The sequence below is a fragment of the Plasmodium berghei genome, assembly GCF_900002375.2.
Source record: "Plasmodium berghei ANKA genome assembly, chromosome: 8".
NCBI classification, from domain to species: domain Eukaryota; phylum Apicomplexa; class Aconoidasida; order Haemosporida; family Plasmodiidae; genus Plasmodium; species Plasmodium berghei.
Genome location: NC_036166.2, coordinates 481720 through 500720, shown reverse-complemented (window position 1 = coordinate 500720; position 19001 = coordinate 481720). Strand labels below are relative to the sequence as shown.

The following is a 19001-nucleotide window of genomic DNA, read 5'->3' as shown; positions in this document are numbered from 1 at the left end:
ATAAATAATTAAACGTGAAAAAATTAAGTTTTCATGTAAATGATAGTAAATTTGATATGGTGTAAGAAATGAGTTCATATAACAAATAATGGAAAAAAATAAAAATAAAAGCATGTAAGCACGTGCCAATTTTGAAGAGAAAAAAGACGTTATTGCAAATATAAGGACGTAGTAAACACAATGTCACGTCGTAAAAGAAGAGACGCCTTTTCAGTCTTTTCCGCCAAATCGGCATTTCCAAGATACAAGAAAGCGATTCTAACCTTTCTGCATAAGTTATCCAATCGCTGTATAGATCTAACAATCAAACCTTCTTCAAATTCTGATTGTTCTAACAACTCTGAAAATGATACACCAAGTGCCCATTTATAGGCTATAAACATTAGTTTAAAATTACATAATTTCCAATGTTCTTCTGTGCTAATTTTAAGTCGTATAACTCTATAAAATTCTTCAAATTTACTATGAATATTTGTTAGAGCTAATTTAATATCTTGTAAATTTAGAGTAAGGTCTGGTGATTCTTCTACCTTTTTTTCTGGTGAAACAAAACATGATAAAACAGCTGCAATTTCTGGTGGATTTAAATTGTTAAGAACATTTTCAAAAATAATCTGTGTTAATGTTATTTCATCTGTTAATGTAATATAACTAGCTATTTTCCCTTTTATTGTTAAATTGTTGTCATCATCAATAAATGAAAAATGTTTTAAAACATTTAATTTTCCTTCTAAATCTTCATATAAATTTAATGATTTTGCATTTATATTTCTTTCAATGTTTTCAATATCATTTATACAATCGTTTTTTTTACAGACAAGTTCATAATGCTCATCTTTTAGACTACAATTATAACAAAGAGATTTTTTTAAACTTTCTAAATAATCAGATTGATTAATAAGTACAGAATAAAATTCACACTTCAACGACTTTAACATTTTTGTTAGAGTAAACGGTTCAAAAGTTTCTTTTTTTATTAATCTATCTAATTCCAATGTATATAATAATAAATTTTTAGGATTATTTAAAAGTGCATTTGTACTAACATTTGGTATCTTTATTGTAGTATTTGTAATAAGAGATATATTTTCTATACCTACATTTGAGCACACAACAAAATGTTTTTTATTCATATCATTAGTATCGAATGTGGAGTGGTAAATAATATTTATATCCTTTTTATTGTTAGTACATGCAAATACATTTTTATAATTTTCGTACATATTTATATTTTCTGAAGTCAATTGTGTTTTTTCTGTATTCATATTTGCGTTATAAACGGTTGTTGAATTATTCGTACCATTTTTGTGGGTATTAGTAGAATTAGTATTATTTGTCAAATCGCCATACCCGATAAAATCGGGTAAAATAAATAAAAAGAAAAATCGTTCCATTATTTCATTTTCTTCTTTATTATTTTGAAAAAAGAAAATACTATTTTGAGCAAAATTTACTTTATTATTTTTTTTTTTATTACTACTTTTATCACATCCTAAATAAACAGCATAAACCGAACTACGAAATAGATCGATAGTATTTAGAAGCATAATTCTTCCAACAACAAAAGCATTACTATTTTTCATATCGAATAATTTTTTATGTAAATTTAATCCGACATTTTTTAATTTATGATCTATATATACATAATTTTCTATCGGTGCAATATGGTTCAAATCACTTGTATATACACATTCAACTTGTTTAATATTTTGCAATATTTTTTTTTTTCTCTTTAAATCTTTTTTAAATAAAGGTATTTGTAATGCTCTACAACTTTCTAAAAATGAACTGAATAACATTTTTTCAATATTAATTTGTTTATTTATTAACAATTTTAATATCATATTATATGTAACTTTAAATTTACTTTTTAAGCTAACTGCCTTTTGCATCATCATTTCTGTTAATTGTACTTGATCAGGAATATTATCAGAGCAGTAAATATAAACATATCCATATGAGTCAGATGATCTCCTTCCTGCCCTACCAGACATTTGTGTATATTCTGAAGATGTTAATATTCTTTTTTTTAAATGATCATGCTTATAAATCGAAGTAAAAATTACTGATTTAGCTGGCATATTAATACCCATAGCAAATGTTTCAGTCGCAAATAATACTTTTATTAAACCTTTTGAAAATAAAATTTCAACAATTTCTTTTAATATTGGCAACAAACCACTATGATGCACTCCTATACCATTCTCCAATAATTTTGATAATATTTTTATTTGATTTAATTCTCTATCTTGATCACATAGTTTGGAAGCCGATTCTTTTATAAATAAATGCACTTTAGATTTTTTCTTATTATCTAAAAAGTTTAAATGTGGCATACTTTTTGCATATGTTTCACATTTTATTCTAGAAAAACAAAATAAAACAACTGGAAGTTTATTATCTTCATCTAACTTTTTAATAAGGGCTTGTAATTTTTGAATTTCAGTTTTCATGTTAGCTTCATTTTGAAACATTCTTTGCTTTTGTTTTTGCTTGCAATATTGATAATAGCCTTTTACTGTGTTATTTTGTTTGTCTCCAGAGTTATTGGCAGTACCTGTTTTATTTTGTTTTTCCATTTGATTATCTTTATTATTTTTTGCATCAGAATAATAAATTTTTTTTTTCCCTCCATGTGACGATCCCATTAGTTCTTTTCCCTTTTTACCCGATTCCTCCTTTTCTCTAATTTTAATATATATTTCTTTAAAAGCAGATGAGTAAAATTTATTTTTTTCATCCATAATTAAAAATAGAGAATCGTGAGCATATATATAATGCAACAATGGCACTGGTCTTTTTTTTGTCGAAATTGCAATAACTTCTTTTTGTTTTGTAAAACCAACCCAATCAGCAAATTGTAAATAATTAGGAACAGTAGCACTTAATAATACTATTTGGACATGTGGAGGGAGCATTATTATTGACTCTTCCCATATAACCCCTCTAAACTCATCATTTACATAATGAACTTCATCAAAAATTACACAATGTATATTATTAATAATATTATCATTTAAATATAGTAAATTTCGTAATATTTCTGTAGTCATAATTAGACAATTTGCATTAACATTCATTTTTACATCACCGGTTATTATTCCAACATTTTTAAATATATTTTTAAATTCATAATATTTTTGATTACTTAAAGCTTTTATAGGGCTTGTATAAATTGCCTTTTTATTTAATTTTATTGATAATGCTATAGCATGTTCTGCTATTAATGTTTTACCTGCTGATGTATGTGCTGCAACAAATACATGTTTAAAATTATTTATATGTTTTACTGATCTTTTTTGAAAATCATCAAGTTCAAAATCATAACTTAGTAGTAAATCATTCTTAGAAAAGTTAGATACATCAGATTCATTGTCTTCAATCACCCATTTTTTTCTTATGTATTTTACATTTTGTTTTTCAGGTACCACCTCTAATTTTTTCATCGTTTCGTTGATTATTTCATTGCCTATTTTTTTGTCTTCTTGTATACCTTCCTCTTTCACCGTTTCGTTCGAAACTTCTTTTACAGAAATGTCTTTAATTTTATGATTAAGTTCGTCTTTATTTTGGATACACATATCTATAAAATTATTTTCACCATTTTCGATACTTATTAAATCCATAGCATTTGATTCTTTATCTTTTGTAGATGTATAAGAAGATTTAATATTTGGGGGATTTATATAATCAAAATGACTATAACAATTAAAATTAAAATCCTCATTTAATGTTAGAGGCTCATTACATGAACTTTCATTATTTATAGTTACACCAGCTTCACAATATTTTAATAGATTATCATTATAAATAAAATTGTTTATATCATAATTTTGTAAAATACTAGAGATCGGTATATTATCAAATAATTCATTTCCACAATCTTTCATTAAATCTACTAAACCCAAAGCTGTTTCACTCTCTGTCACAGCATTTATGTTCGTATTTGAAGTGGCGGATGTAGGGGAACAAATATTAGTGTTGTGTATGTTCCAAGTATTTTGTAACTCTTCTTCATCTTCCCTCTTTTCAAATTCATTATAACTTTTGTTTGCATCATAATTGGATAATTCATTATTTTTATTATTATTTTTTTTTCTTTCTTCATTTATATAATTTTTATTTGTATGATCTTTATAATTATTTTCTGAATCCTCATCGAAATCTTCGTCAGTTCGATCCCCATCTTCTTCATCATCACTCGTCCAAAAATCAGACAAATTCGAATATAAATATGCCATTAAAAAATATATAAAATATATATAGTAATAATAATAGTATTTTGCATGCTATTTATTCATACGCGAAGATATTTTGCTTATACAATAATAGCAGGCATATGAAAATATGTGTATATATATAGATACATGTAAATATATATGCATATAAAATATATTAAATGCTTGAGTAGTTCATAGCTATATGCGAACATATTTGTATATACGTGGACTAGCCATTATTATAAAACACACAAAAAAAATCATATATAGTTGTTCATACGTATATTCACATGTATACTAATATAAAGTAAAAATATGATAACTAGATTCTTCATATCCATACAATATATACGCATTGTGATAAAAAGGACATGTAAAATAAAACAGAATACAGTTTGGAAAAAAAATACAAAAAAATAAAAAAATATTTATGAAAGCGTAGGGCTACTTTTCGTTTTTTTTTTTTTTTTTTTAAGAAACATATGTAACATTATATTTTGTTCGTTATCTCATTTAAATTATTATAAATTAATGCGGAAAGAAAAAATAAAATAAAAAAGAATAAAAAACATACCAAAAGTAAATGCCACAATTTTATTTGAGAATTCCGCTTCCTATGCAATGTTATTTTTTTGGAGAGAAAAAAAGTTATATAAAATATTTATATAAGCATACATTTCCATATCGTTTTTTTCCACTTATTTCATATAATATATTATTGTTGTTATTATATTTATTTTTCTTAATTTTTTTGCGCAATAATACTTATTAATAATTTCCTGATTTTACCTGTTAATAATTTTTATTACAATCGCAAATGCGTAGTAAAATATGGCAACCATTGGTACATGACAAATTTTGATGCATTTTAAAAAATATTTAAATTTGTTAAAAAAATAATATAATACAATATTATATACATCATAAATGATCTTATTTAAATGTCAATTGATAAAAACTCTTTAAATGTAACATTATATACGTATGTATAATAATCAGTATTATATATAAAGATGAATAAAACGACGTATTTTCTATAGATATATGCTAACCTTATGTATGCATAATCATATTATTTTACATTTTTTTTGTTATAAACATAAAATTTTAATAGTTAATTCATTTGTGAAAATAACTTCTTTTTTATGTAAAATAAAAAACAGTTAAAAAAGGTATATAGTGATTTAAAAGAGTTAATAATAACATTGGGTTTAAAAAATAAATGAAAAAAAAAAAATTGTTTTCAATAAAATAATTTAAGAAATAAAATTAATTAAATTAATAATAACAATAGTCAATGGGTTATCTATGCCTTCAAGTCTTTACTTTTTGAAGCTATTCGAGCATGTGCTTCCATTGCTCTTCTAATAGTTGCAAAATTTGTCTTAGCCTTTGATTTATTTACTTTAAATATTGGGGCATATCTAAGCATATCTGGAAAAATCATAAATGAAACACTGCCTCCTCTTATATAAACTTGCTGTAAAAATAAAAATGAAATAAATGATTTGTGCATATTTACCAAGGATGCGAAAAATGTATTAATGATATGATAAATAGTTAAGAATATTGAAGTATAAAATTGAAAGTTTCGTAATGATGGTAGAAAAACGAAACTACAAATAACAGTATGGATAATTGTAACTCTTTTTGTTCTTTTTTAGGTTTAACCCAATTTTATGCGTTTTATTTTTTAATGTTTTGTGATTTTTTTCGAATTTTCACATACCTCTAACAAAACTTGCTTTCCGTCTTGCTTAACAACTGTAACATTTGCCAGCAAGCAATTCATATTATCTTCTGCAAATAACTAAAAATAAAAAAATAATGAATTCGTAAGATATTACTCATATATCTATGAATGTATATATATATAATGCGTATACAATTTTTAAAAAGTATAAAATTAACACACAGAAACATAAATTGTACGTGTCGCCACTGAACATACCAATATCCCCCTATAAAGGATTCCGGATTTTGTTTCAACTGATATGGTATGACCTATTCCTTCATGTATTAATTTGATGGGCGTTCCTACTGACATTTTTTCCAACACGTAAAAATGTACACAAATATAAAGGCAAAGAAAACAGTATGTATATATATGTATATTGTTTCACAAATAAGTCGAGCTTATATATTTATGCCGTTATTTTGACAATATTAAACAGGCTCTCCTTTTCTTAATATGTCATTATCAATTTAAAAAGAGAGCCTCCAATTGTTAAATATAAATAAGGAATTGTTTCATTTACAGAAAATCACTTAAAGTTCATAAAAAAAATTACAAAAAAGAGATAATGATTTATTTATACAAACGGACTCTATTCGATTATTTACAACATATCAACTATCATACAATGATTATTTTATTCTTATATTTATTCATGTATGTATTTATATATATTTATATTTTGTATAGATAAATGAAAAAAATATAAATAGTGTAGCTTCCTTTGGAATATTTTAAAAATTATGGGAAAATACGATACTAAAAAAGAAATGTATATATAATATGCATACAAAAATAGAGATAATTGGAATAAGCAATATGCATATGCATTGTATAGTATAAACAAATTCGGCTATTATTTTATTGTATTATTTTTTTTTTTTAATTTTAATATTTTTTTTGTTATATTTTTATTTGACAAATATGTATATTCCGTTATATTCGTTTTATATTTAAATTGTTAGGAAAAAATGCGAAAAAACATGTACATATATTATATACTTCCTACAAATATTCACTAGTTCCTTTTAGTTATACTTATGTAAATGTGATTTATTATTATAACGTTTATTTATTTCAAGCAATTTAATTATTCACTTTTTTATGTTTTTTTTTTAATTTTATTTTATTTAAAAATTGTGAAAATTTATTATTTCTATTTATATCCAAACAGCAAATAATTGGGTCTAATATATATGCATATATATTTATTTATAAGTAATAATGATATCAGTAATAGAATCATATATGAATTATACACTTAAAGAAATGTTCATGGAGATTTACACCCAATACTGTATAAAAAATAGTGACACTTATGTGGTTATTTATTTTATATTAACATGGAAAACTACATACAAAATACGTAAAAATATATTTCGAAAAGTACATATATATGAGGGTGTATATAGACAAAAATAATTTTTTCTATTTTTTGGTGACGTAAAATACTTTAAAAATTTTGTCTGCTTAAACTTAATTTATTTTACGTAGGAATATCGAAGTACAACACTCCTACCGGAATTGAATTTTGTATCGAAAAAAAAAAAATCAATCACATGATTCAAATATATACATATAATTATTTTATCATTATTTATAATTGTTCATTTTCTATAAATGTTCTACTTTATGAAAACGAAAACATGAGAAAATTTGTATACATATATATGCATAAAGGAATTATAGTTGCACTATATTTATGGATATTAAAACAAAACAATACATACAAAAAAAACAAATAATCATAATAAAGAATGGCATGGAAATAAAGTCAGTGACGATTCAACTAAGTGAACAAAAAAAAGAAAAAGAAAAAACGAAATAATTTTAATAGCAGTTTTTTGAATTATTTCGATTCATAGCATTTTTACTAGCTGAATTATTACTTTCATCATTTTTGCAATTATTCTGGCCGTTTATTTCGTTACTTTGATTTGTTGGCATATCATTGACTGTAGTATTATGAATACTTCCAGTGCTGTTAAGATTTATTCCAACATTGATACTATTATTAGGTGAATTGTGAGGATGAGTTTGATTGGCATCATTCTGCTCACGATTTTCGCCACAATTTCCGTTGGGATTTTGATCGCCTTCGCTTGGATCATTTTCACTAGGATTATACACCAAATTATACTCAAAATTATTGTTGGAAATATTCAAACTATTATCTACAAGCAATTTTGAAGAAAAGTTGTCCAAAGCACTAACATCATCATCCTTAGTTCTTGGGAGTTTTAAACAAATGGGAAAGAACATCCAATTTTTTCTTTTCATATATATATACATTACAGTTCTTCCAATTTGTAAGGCTATAAATTTACTTCTTCGAATATTAAAAAAAACAGGTCTTCTAATTTGGATTAATGTCCCAAATTTACTTTTACAATCTTCTATATAAAAATTTCCATTTAAAAATTTAATAAGTGCATGAAATCTCGAAACAGATATATCATTTATCCTAACATCACTATCATGCCCTCTTCCCATTCGAGCAGATTTTGCATTAGCTAAACTAACAATATAAAAACCTTTACTTTTATCATTTAATAATTCTATAATCATATATGGTAATTCAGGTTTCGGTATTTCATATAATTCTAAATATTTATTTTGTACATATATATATGTTGGATATGGAAATTTACATAATTCGCAACTTAATTGTTTCCAAAAAAAAGAAACAGTAGAGTCACCATCACTTCTTACATTTAATCTTCCTTTCATCCATGTACGTAAACAATTTAAATGTATATATTTCATTGAACCTTTACATTTACAAGGTGATATTAAAGGATTACCTTCATTTTCATATTCACATAAGCATATTCTACAATTATACAAACTTGGTATTCCACAATTCATTGTATTTATATTTAATGTATTATATGATGAATTTTTCATTCCTTCTTTCATTTTATCTATTGTATTATCATATATATTATTACTATTATTGTTTGTATTTCCTTGCAAATTGCCTTTACACAAATTCACATCATTACCAGTTTGCCCATTTCTCATATTACCATTTATGGAATTTTTGCTATTCATGTTATAATCGTAAATACTATAATCATCATCATTATCATATATACTATCATCAATTTCTTTTTCAAGCATATTGGAAGTATAATTAACAAAATTTGATTTAGTTGTTTCATCAGGTATATTAATACGATTTACCACATCAACATTTGCATTTTTTTTATCCTCATTAAGTTTATTTTTATTATTTTCAAAGTTTTCATTTTGGTCGACATTACTAAATTTAACTGCTTTCGAATTTTCTTTTTCTTTATTATTTTCATTATTTCTATGAGGGCATAGTGTATCGTCTTTTTTTTCACATATATTATTATTACCATCACAATTATTATCCCCATTTTTTTGATCTTTTAAATGAATTGAATAATTTTTTTCATCATATTTTTTCAAAAATGTATTGTTATTATCAAAATTATTACTTATATTCCTCCCGTGTTCAACTTTTGGAATTTTATTATTATCATTGTTTTTTATATTTGAGTAAAAATTGTCATATGAATAATCAGAGTCTATTAATTTTGAAGGAATATTATTTTTTTCAGTTATTATATTAACTTCGTTTTGTGTGTTATTTATAGGGGACCCCATTGTATTGTTTATTTTGATTCTTGTATCAATTGTTAGTTCATTTGGTGTATTATTTTTAAGCATATAATTATGACCAGATATATATATGTTATCTTCTCTTTTATCATTTTCATTCCCTTTATTATTTTCATAACAACACATAGAATAATTTTCTGAACGAATAATAATGTTGCTATTATTATTATTATCAAGTTCATTTTTTTCAGAATCATTTATATCATTATATAAAGCATATGAACTGGAATCAAAATTATCATTTAATGTACCATATTTAATACAAATATCTTTGTCGGGAGTATTATTATCACCAAATTGCATATTTTGATTAATAGTTCCACTTACAAAATGATTAGACATGATATTTACATCTGCCATTCCCCCTTCAAGTATCCCATCATTATTAATTCTTGAAAAATGTTCTAGATCAGGTGCAGCTGTTTCGCATTCATCTTCATCAAATGGAGATAAAGATTTGTTATATTCTTTTTCTTGTTGAATATTAGTTATGATTTTTTTAACTTTTAATTTAACTCTTCCTAGTTTTATTATATCATTTTCATGCAATATTGATGTTTTATTTTTTAAATATTTAACAATAATCCAGAATTTATTTGCTTCATTCTGCTCATTTGATTCGTTTTCTTCAGCATCATTTTTATTATCATTTCTCTCATCGTATAAATTTTCAATGCATGGAATTAACTGGTAATTATTATTTGTATATTTGATTTTACATATTACTTTTAAATTTGTATTATTTAACGATATTTTATTTATTTCTTCTTCATTTTTTATCTCCAGATTTATATCGTCTTTTAATATATAATAATAATTATATAAGCATTTTATTTTAAAGCATTTTTTATAAAAATTGTCACTTTCATAATCGAATAATCCATGGTTATTATTTATCCATGTATAGCAATTAACATTTATTACATAGTTTTTGGTTTTTATATTTTTATTTTTTCGACCATTTATCATTATTATTATTATTTATAAAGTTTACTTGAGGGGTTAAAGAAATATAGAAATAAAAATATGTGTAATCATACATGAAAATAATATACAAAATGATGAATTAAGATATGGATAAAACATTAAATATATGTGAAAATAGTTATCTATTATATTCACACATATCTATACGGTAAAAATGTTAAAAGAGTTAATTTAAAATATAAATAAAACAATATTTTATTAAAAAAATTAATCTATACTTACCACTACGTATAAAATTATACATATATGCCTGCGTATGGTAAATAAAATAAATTCACGTTTTAATTCCTTTGGTTTTTAGCTATTATATTTTCCAGGAAAAAGGAAATAATAACTATATTATGTAATTCTCAAAAAGGGTTATTTATATATTAAGATAAATAACATCAAAAATGTTTAAAAGTTGTTATAGAGATACATATATATATATAACAATAAATTATACGTAGATACAAGTACAGTAAGTTGATGATGTTCCAACTATCTGTCTATATTTAACTCAGCTGAATTGCTACATACTGAATTTATACTATCTTTTTATATGTATTATATAAATGAATAGATATGCAAAAAGCACACACATAGTTATTAATATATATATACATATATATACTTCAATTTTTGATTACATTAAAATAATTATTTATGAATTTCGCATTTAATAATTATTTGCACTCATAAATATATTTTATGTCAAAAATGTGCGATCGTGTAAATAACAATATCTATATTTTTTTCATTAATAATATAACTATTTTATTATATATAGAAAGGTATTGCGAAAATGGAAATTTTTATAAAAAAACAATCATGAAATAAAATAGCACGGAAAATTATAAAAATTATTATAGCGTAAATATTAAACATAATTTATATTGCACTATATAAAATGATTTACAAAATTTACACAAATATGAAACGAGCGAATTAAAGAGAAATGAAAAAGGGTATAATATATTGTATATATATATATATATATATATATAATATAATAAAATATAAAAAATTTTCAACGCACAATAAAATTATTAATATATAATAATGTTATGTATATGGTACTATTTATGAAAAAAAAGGAGTTTAATTTATTAAATTAAAAAAAATGTCTACATATAATTCCCACTAAAATAATGTTGTACATGATGCGCCTACGAATAATACGGGCTTTGTATCAATGACTATAATTATATATAAGCTATATTATTAGTATGTGTAAATGATCAATGTACTATGTATGTTTCCATATATTTAAATATGCATGCACAAAAAAGTGCGAAAATCACTTGAAATAAATATAGTTCGAATAAAATGTACGAAACATAAATAAAAGTAATGTATATATAATATATATATGCGCGCAGACATGTATATGTGCGTGCATACAATATGTATATACTGATGTATATAAAATATATAAGTTATTCAATAATAATAAAAATATATAAGGATATCTATGGTTTTCTTAAAAATATTACCAAATTATATGGGTGAAAATTAGCAAAAATCGCAAAATGGACAACTGCTTACAAAATATTAACATAATACATAGAAGGTATATATTTTTTCATTTACTTAATACTCAGTTATTATAAATTCAAACATGCTTTGTCCCCTATATATAATGCTCTTTAAATATATCAATAAAAAATTTTGGTAAATAAAAATTATTACAAAATATATTTATAAAAATACTTAATAAACGCATATATATAATATGCTTGTATAAATATATAAAAGTAAATAATTTTGTATGTACAATTTATTATTATATAAAAACAGCATACAAAAATGCTTTAATTTATTTTATAAGGAACATATTTCCTTGAGCTATTTAAATTCAACTGAATTATATATTATTTTTTTTTATACCTTCAATCATTTAAAAATAACTAATAAAAAATGAAAAAGCTTGGAAAATGCTAAATTGCATATAAATTAGTTTGAATATTTTTTAATGCATATATATACCATTATTAATTTATAGGTTTAAATAAAAATGTGCTATATATGCATTAATATTGCTGGTCAAAATTGAAGGAGAAATTATTATATAACGTATCACCATGATACTGCAAAAAAATAGATATTCATAATATATCCGTTTTATTTATTTATTTTATAATTTTCTATGAACTTATAATAATTAAAGTCATATACATATAAAGCTATTTATTTATTTATAAGTTCTCAATATATATATTTCAAAATGGAATATTTAAACATAAAGAATAGTACTATAGTGTTTAAAATAAAAGCATTGTAAAGGTGAACAAATTACTGTGTAAACTTAAATGTCAACAGTATATATATAAAGGTTTAACAGTTAAAAAAAAATTGAAATTTATCCACAATGTTTAATTAACATATAGAATGTAAATTTAATTTCATATTGTTCGTAAACTTAAAAGTAGCTTATATATATAATAAATAAAATAACGATAAATATAAAATAGTAAAATTTAAGCTTTTGTCTTTCTCATTACGATATAATAAATATATATAATATATGCTTATGATATTCACATAAAAATGTGGAATATTTTAGCTAAATATTTGGTATTATTACAGAATTTGCCTTTCACTATTTTTAATCGTCTATAACGAATTCATGCTTAAACCAATATTATAAATCATGTATTTTTATATATTGCGAAATGATCGAGAAAAAATATATCTTAGACAAAAATCATTCCAATATCAAAAAAAAAAATTGAAATACTTTTCAATAAAATGTTTATCATGCATAATAAATTGTAAGGTTTCCATTATTGCTTAAGGTTAATATATTTTTTTGTTCCTAAAAGTGTTAAAAATATAAATTATTTGCTATTAAATTTCTTCATTATTTGGCTTATATCATATACTTGGATATACTACTAAAGTACACACACAAAGAAATATTTCCAAGAAATAAAATTATATTCAAATATATGATGCACAAAATAAAAAAATATATGAAAAATTACATATTTGGAAATTTTATTATCATTATTTTTTATTTTTTTTATGATATGAAAATTGTAATTAATTTTTATAAAATGCCATTATTAGCAAAAATCATTTTAAGTAATAAATGAGTTTATAATATCCATTTGGGCAATGTTAAAGTATGTATGGCGAAGTCTTGTACACACGCAAATATACAATCATTAAATTTTTCTTAAAATATGACAAGAGAGCATTGCTTTAGGTAAATATAATTTTTTACTATCCGTTGATACAATTTCTCGTAATATTTTATATATTTTTTTATAAAAGAATAAATTATGTTGTTTCGAAAGATGTATAAATATCTCCTGTTATGTGTCTTCATAATATGCTCTTCCGTTTTCAATGAATCAAAAATAATTAAAGAAAATTTGGATATTCCAAATTATCAAAATGGTAAATTTAAAAAATGAAAGAAAATCCAAAGGGAAAAAAGAGAGAGTACATTGTTGTTTATTTGTTGATACAAGTTTACGCCCCCAAAATTAAATATTTGCAACACATCCTTGTTCCATCATTCATTTTGTTTATTTTTTTTGTTTAATTTTTTAAGATAATAGATATATACTACTTGATAACAGTAATATTAGCGATTTCATTCAAATAAAAGAAAGCAGTTTCTTATATAATGCCACCTGTAAAGTGTCAAATATTTTAAATGGCATCACGGATTCTTTTCCAAATATCAAATTATTCACAGGTATGTTCGTATATGTCTAAATAGTTAGATGGAGAGTTTATGTTTCATATTTTATGCACATTCAGAAAGGAGATATAATTTATTTGAATATATATTATCCATATTTTACATTTTAAAGAATATTTCCCCAATTATAGATATGTAACTAACTTTTTTTTTTTTTTTTTTTTTTGCAAACAAACAGGTTGGCTAAATAAGTTTGAATTTAATAATATTAATTCATATGATAAGGATGTTATTGAAAAAGTATTAGAGCATACGTGGGATTTAGAAAATAAGGAGTTTATTGCCACAGCAAAAAATATTATTAAAAAATACATAGAGAATGATCCATTTATTTTACAAGTTGGATTAAATAGTATTGCACCATTAATTTTAGAAACCCCAGAAAATGTTATACATATAGAAGAAGATTCCGAAACATGCAAAAAATTTTTTCTTTATAAAAAAAATAGATGTTTATTGAAATTAAAAGGAATCGAATTTTATTGCAAAGAAAAAGATGACACCTCTATGGACAATAATAATAGAAAAAACAATATTAGTAGTGAACATAATAAAGAAGATATATATGAAACATTAGATTTAATTACTAAAATATATCAGAATAAAAATAATAAAGTTATAGATGTCTTAATTATAAGCAATAAATATCCAATTGCTTTGTTATATTATATATATCCATATTTAGATTCTTCGACGCTTGTTATTTTAATGGACAACTTAAATCACAAAATGAAGAACGCCATTTTTCAATATTATAATTTCATAGGAGAAGCAGATTTTTCCAGAGTATTCGAACATAATCTTTTCAACACTTACAAAAGTTCTAGTGGAAAAAAAGGGAAAACATCTAATATATATGAAAATGATGAAAATGTATATATTTATAACAAAATGAAAAGATCTCCATTTTATATCATGACATTAAATCCCAAAATAAAGATGAACCCATCAGAAGAAAAATATAAACTTTTTATTTCAAACGAATATGCCTCTTCCTATGAGACTGAAATTAGCCTTATGTTAAAGGAAATAAAAAAGACACTAAAGATGAATAAAGAATTCTATGAAAAATATAAATTACTTTTAAATAATTATTTTTCTACTATTAATGAATTTGAATTTGATGATAATGACGAAATTAAAAAAAATGTAAATGATTCTTTGACTTCAATTATAAAATCCTTTACAAACTCTAGAGATATAAATAATGATAATTATAAATATACTTTAGATGTATTAAAAAATGTATTTAATACTATGTTATTTAATGAATATGAAAAATCAAAATTTAAACATTTGTTTACACCACTTATAGATTTTTTCAAGTTATATTTAAATACAAATGATTCTAATTATATTATGTATGAATTCCTTCTTTATGGGCTAATTACAAATTCCCACGACATTTCATCATATGAATCAAAAGAATTATTATTTTTAGAAGTTTTAAGAGATGTTTCTAAACAAATTAATACTTTATCAATAAATGAAATAATTGGAATTGTTACAAAATTAAACATTCTGCTTAAAAAACTTAGATCAAGAGATGATATAGAGCCTGTAGAGAACTTTATAAAGGAAAACTTTGGTTTTGATTATTCTAACCAGGAGCTATAGCTAATTTTGAAAGATATTGTTCATAATGTTCATATTATTTGTCTCATCATAGAAGGGAGAATGATACTCCCCTATGAAAATGGGGGGGGATAAAGAACGCATCCACATATAAAGGATTTTTGACACACAAATTGGATCATATATGATAATGTATGATTTTATGAGAATTATCCTCAAAATACCAAATTATATTTAACTCACCGGTAACTTATCATGCGTCTATATACACATAATAGTTACGTTCTTATGCTAGTACTTCTCTCAAAAGAATAAAATAAAGGACAGTATATTCCGAAAGGGGTATATACTCATATTCACTTACGTATATGTGAGCGCACAAATATATATATATTCCTGCATAGTTTTATTTTTATATGACAATGTTTGATTAATATGTTCACCTGTTTTTATGTATTTAAAAAAAATATATTCTTTGCTTATAACAAGTTTGTTTTTACATTTTTAAGAAGTATTCATTATATATTCTCCTTGCACACGCATACCTTTCTGTTTGTTGCATATATATACGATCATATATACTCATGATCAATTTATTAATTTATTTATTTCAACCCATATTTTATTTGTATATCTTTATAAACTGTTCCACAAACTTTTATGAATATGTGTAAGAAGATACGTTAAATATGTTTTATTTGTATCATTTCCTTTTAGATAAATATCCATATGATATGCATAATTGGATATATATACTTGGAAAAAATGTTAATAAAGTTTGTAATAAAATAAAATGAAAAATAATCAAAACACAATTAAAGTGTATTATATAGAATAATAAGAAATAAAATATATGGCCCATATCATTTTGTGGATATAACAATAATTCGCATTCTTATGGCTTTCTATTTTAATTTATGCATAATTCATTCAATCGATTTCCTATTAATTATAACCAACTTAATTTGCATATTTATATGTGTATGTTTGCATACGTGCATTTCTTAGCGTTTCCTTTTTTATTAATTTTCGATAACAATTATATATGTATATATAACGAGAAAAATGGAAGGAACAGTAAAATATTTATGTCTTTACTATTATACATATTGAGTTCTAAAATAGCGTAATATTATAGATTAGACAGTAGAGATTTTAAAATATAAAAGGCAAAAATTTATTGCATAACAATTGTAAACAAAGGAAAATTTTTTTAAAGAAAAACAATTTATTGTGACTAAAATTTTATGCATGCATGTAATAATATTTAGCATAAATAGTTTAATTTGCCAGAATATGGTTACATGCATATATACATATATATTACTACATCTATGTACTCATACATCTCTGCACAAATATGTAATGGATTTCATTGTAATTCTGCAATGGTATTATTATCTTCATATATTTATTTTTTTTTAATACCACGCTTTTTTTACATCATCCCAAAATATATGTTCAGCTGGATAAGTAGGTGCAGGGTATTTAGGTAATAAATTTACCGGACAAATAGGAATAACTTTTCTTACATATTCAGTCCTATAGTTACTTTCTCCTTCAAAAGGCAATGTTTTATGAGGCTTATTTTCTACTCTTGGTTGTATTTCTGGCAATGGCTTTGGTCCAAATTCGCTTCTATAATAGCTTTCTCCTTCAAACGGTAACGATTTCACTAATTTGGTTTCAACTCTTGGTGGTAACTCAGGTAATGGTTTAGGTCCAAACTCACTTCTATAATTACTTTCTCCTTCAAAAGGCAATGTTTTATGAGGCTTATTTTCTACTCTTGGTTGTATTTCTGGCAATGGCTTTGGTCCAAATTCGCTTCTATAATTACTTTCTCCTTCAAACGGTAACGATTTCACTAATTTGGTTTCAACTCTTGGTGGTAACTCAGGTAATGGTTTAGGTCCAAACTCACTTCTATAATTACTTTCTCCTTCAAAAGGCAATGTTTTATGAGGCTTATTTTCTACTCTTGGTTGTATTTCTGGCAATGGCTTTGGTCCAAATTCGCTTCTATAATTACTTTCTCCTTCAAACGGTAACGATTTCACTAATTTGGTTTCAACTCTTGGTGGTAACTCAGGTAATGGTTTAGGTCCAAACTCACTTCTATAATTGCTTTCACCTTCGAAAGGTAAAGGTTTTATTATTTTAGGGCATCTATGAAAGCCACACGTGCAAATTTCATCTACACATAAACCTAGTTTTTTACTAGGTGATTCTTTTCTTCTATTTTCACTATTTTTGTCTAAAAACGTTCTTCTATTTGAATAAAAATAATCCTGATCTTCCCTTTTATCATAATTATTTGTACTCTCCATATAATTTAAATTATCATTGTTTTGTGTTTCTTCATCAAAAAAATTAAAATTTACACTTGGTTTTGCGCCTATTATTTCCATTTTCCAAATACATATGATGTATAAACATATATATATATGTATGTATTTTTTGGCAAATAATTGGAAATATACCATACAATTCCAATAAAAGGAAAGTCGTATATTCTTTTCGTTTTATGTATATGTGTGTATTAAATTATTTCACTAAAAATTAATTTTTTTAGAAATAAAATTTAAAAAAATATAAGAAAATTATTCACAATGCTATACAACGTAAAAAAAATATGTTGTTAAAATATAATTGACATAGTAAAGAAAAAAAATATATAACATAAAGTAATATTAATAAATATAAATAGAAAGGTACAAAACTAAACAAAGCCTAAAATAATAAAAATAAAACACAGTATTAAAAATTCGAATGTTTAGGAGTATTTATAAATTGCAAACGCAATAATATTTGCTGCATATTTCTGTAAAATGTTATTATAAATAGCTAATGATATATATCTACAATTCAATGTTTATTTAATTTAGACAAACAATGTGCTTTAAAATAAACAGTCTATAATATATTTACACATTTATATAATCATATATTTATGCAAGTATATATTTTATAGGTATATATATTTTTTTATATAGGTGCGCATTTTTTATGTGTTGTGTGTACACGTTATTATAACACTAAACAAGAAATAACAAAAAAAAGGGAAATACAAATAGAATTATTTCTTTTCTCTATTTTATTCATAAAATTTGAAAAAAATACAGGTTAAAATGTGTAG

General features: G+C 23.3%; 5 protein-coding genes across 5 annotated transcripts; 1 reads left to right on the top strand and 4 right to left on the bottom strand.

Moving 5' to 3' along the window:
• Positions 1-149: 149 nt before the first annotated feature.
• PBANKA_0811100 (helicase SKI2W, putative) lies at positions 150-4241 on the bottom strand (the record flags this gene model as incomplete). The annotated part of the gene is made up of 1 exon (XM_034564268.1): positions 150-4241. One exon carries the CDS (start codon positions 4239-4241, stop codon positions 150-152), a length of 4092 nt encoding a protein of 1363 aa, XP_034421082.1.
• A 1285-nt stretch (positions 4242-5526) lies between these two features.
• PBANKA_0811000 (small nuclear ribonucleoprotein Sm D3, putative) lies at positions 5527-6267 on the bottom strand (the record flags this gene model as incomplete). The annotated part of the gene is made up of 3 exons (XM_034564267.1): positions 5527-5700; positions 5950-6030; positions 6172-6267. The coding sequence occupies 3 exons, from the start codon at positions 6265-6267 to the stop codon at positions 5527-5529; spliced, it is 351 nt and encodes a 116-aa protein (XP_034421081.1).
• A 1518-nt stretch (positions 6268-7785) lies between these two features.
• On the bottom strand, positions 7786-10575 carry PBANKA_0810900 (FHA domain protein, putative; the record flags this gene model as incomplete). The annotated part of the gene is made up of 1 exon (XM_034564266.1): positions 7786-10575. One exon carries the CDS (start codon positions 10573-10575, stop codon positions 7786-7788), a length of 2790 nt encoding a protein of 929 aa, XP_034421080.1.
• Positions 10576-13874: 3299 nt separating this feature from the next.
• PBANKA_0810800 (conserved protein, unknown function) lies at positions 13875-15904 on the top strand (the record flags this gene model as incomplete). Its single annotated transcript, XM_034564265.1, has 3 exons — positions 13875-13977; positions 14135-14281; positions 14466-15904. 3 exons carry the CDS (start codon positions 13875-13877, stop codon positions 15902-15904), a joined length of 1689 nt encoding a protein of 562 aa, XP_034421079.1.
• Positions 15905-17283: 1379 nt separating this feature from the next.
• Positions 17284-18273, bottom strand: PBANKA_0810700 (subpellicular microtubule protein 1, putative; the record flags this gene model as incomplete). The annotated part of the gene is made up of 1 exon (XM_034564264.1): positions 17284-18273. One exon carries the CDS (start codon positions 18271-18273, stop codon positions 17284-17286), a length of 990 nt encoding a protein of 329 aa, XP_034421078.1.
• Positions 18274-19001: the final 728 nt, after the last annotated feature.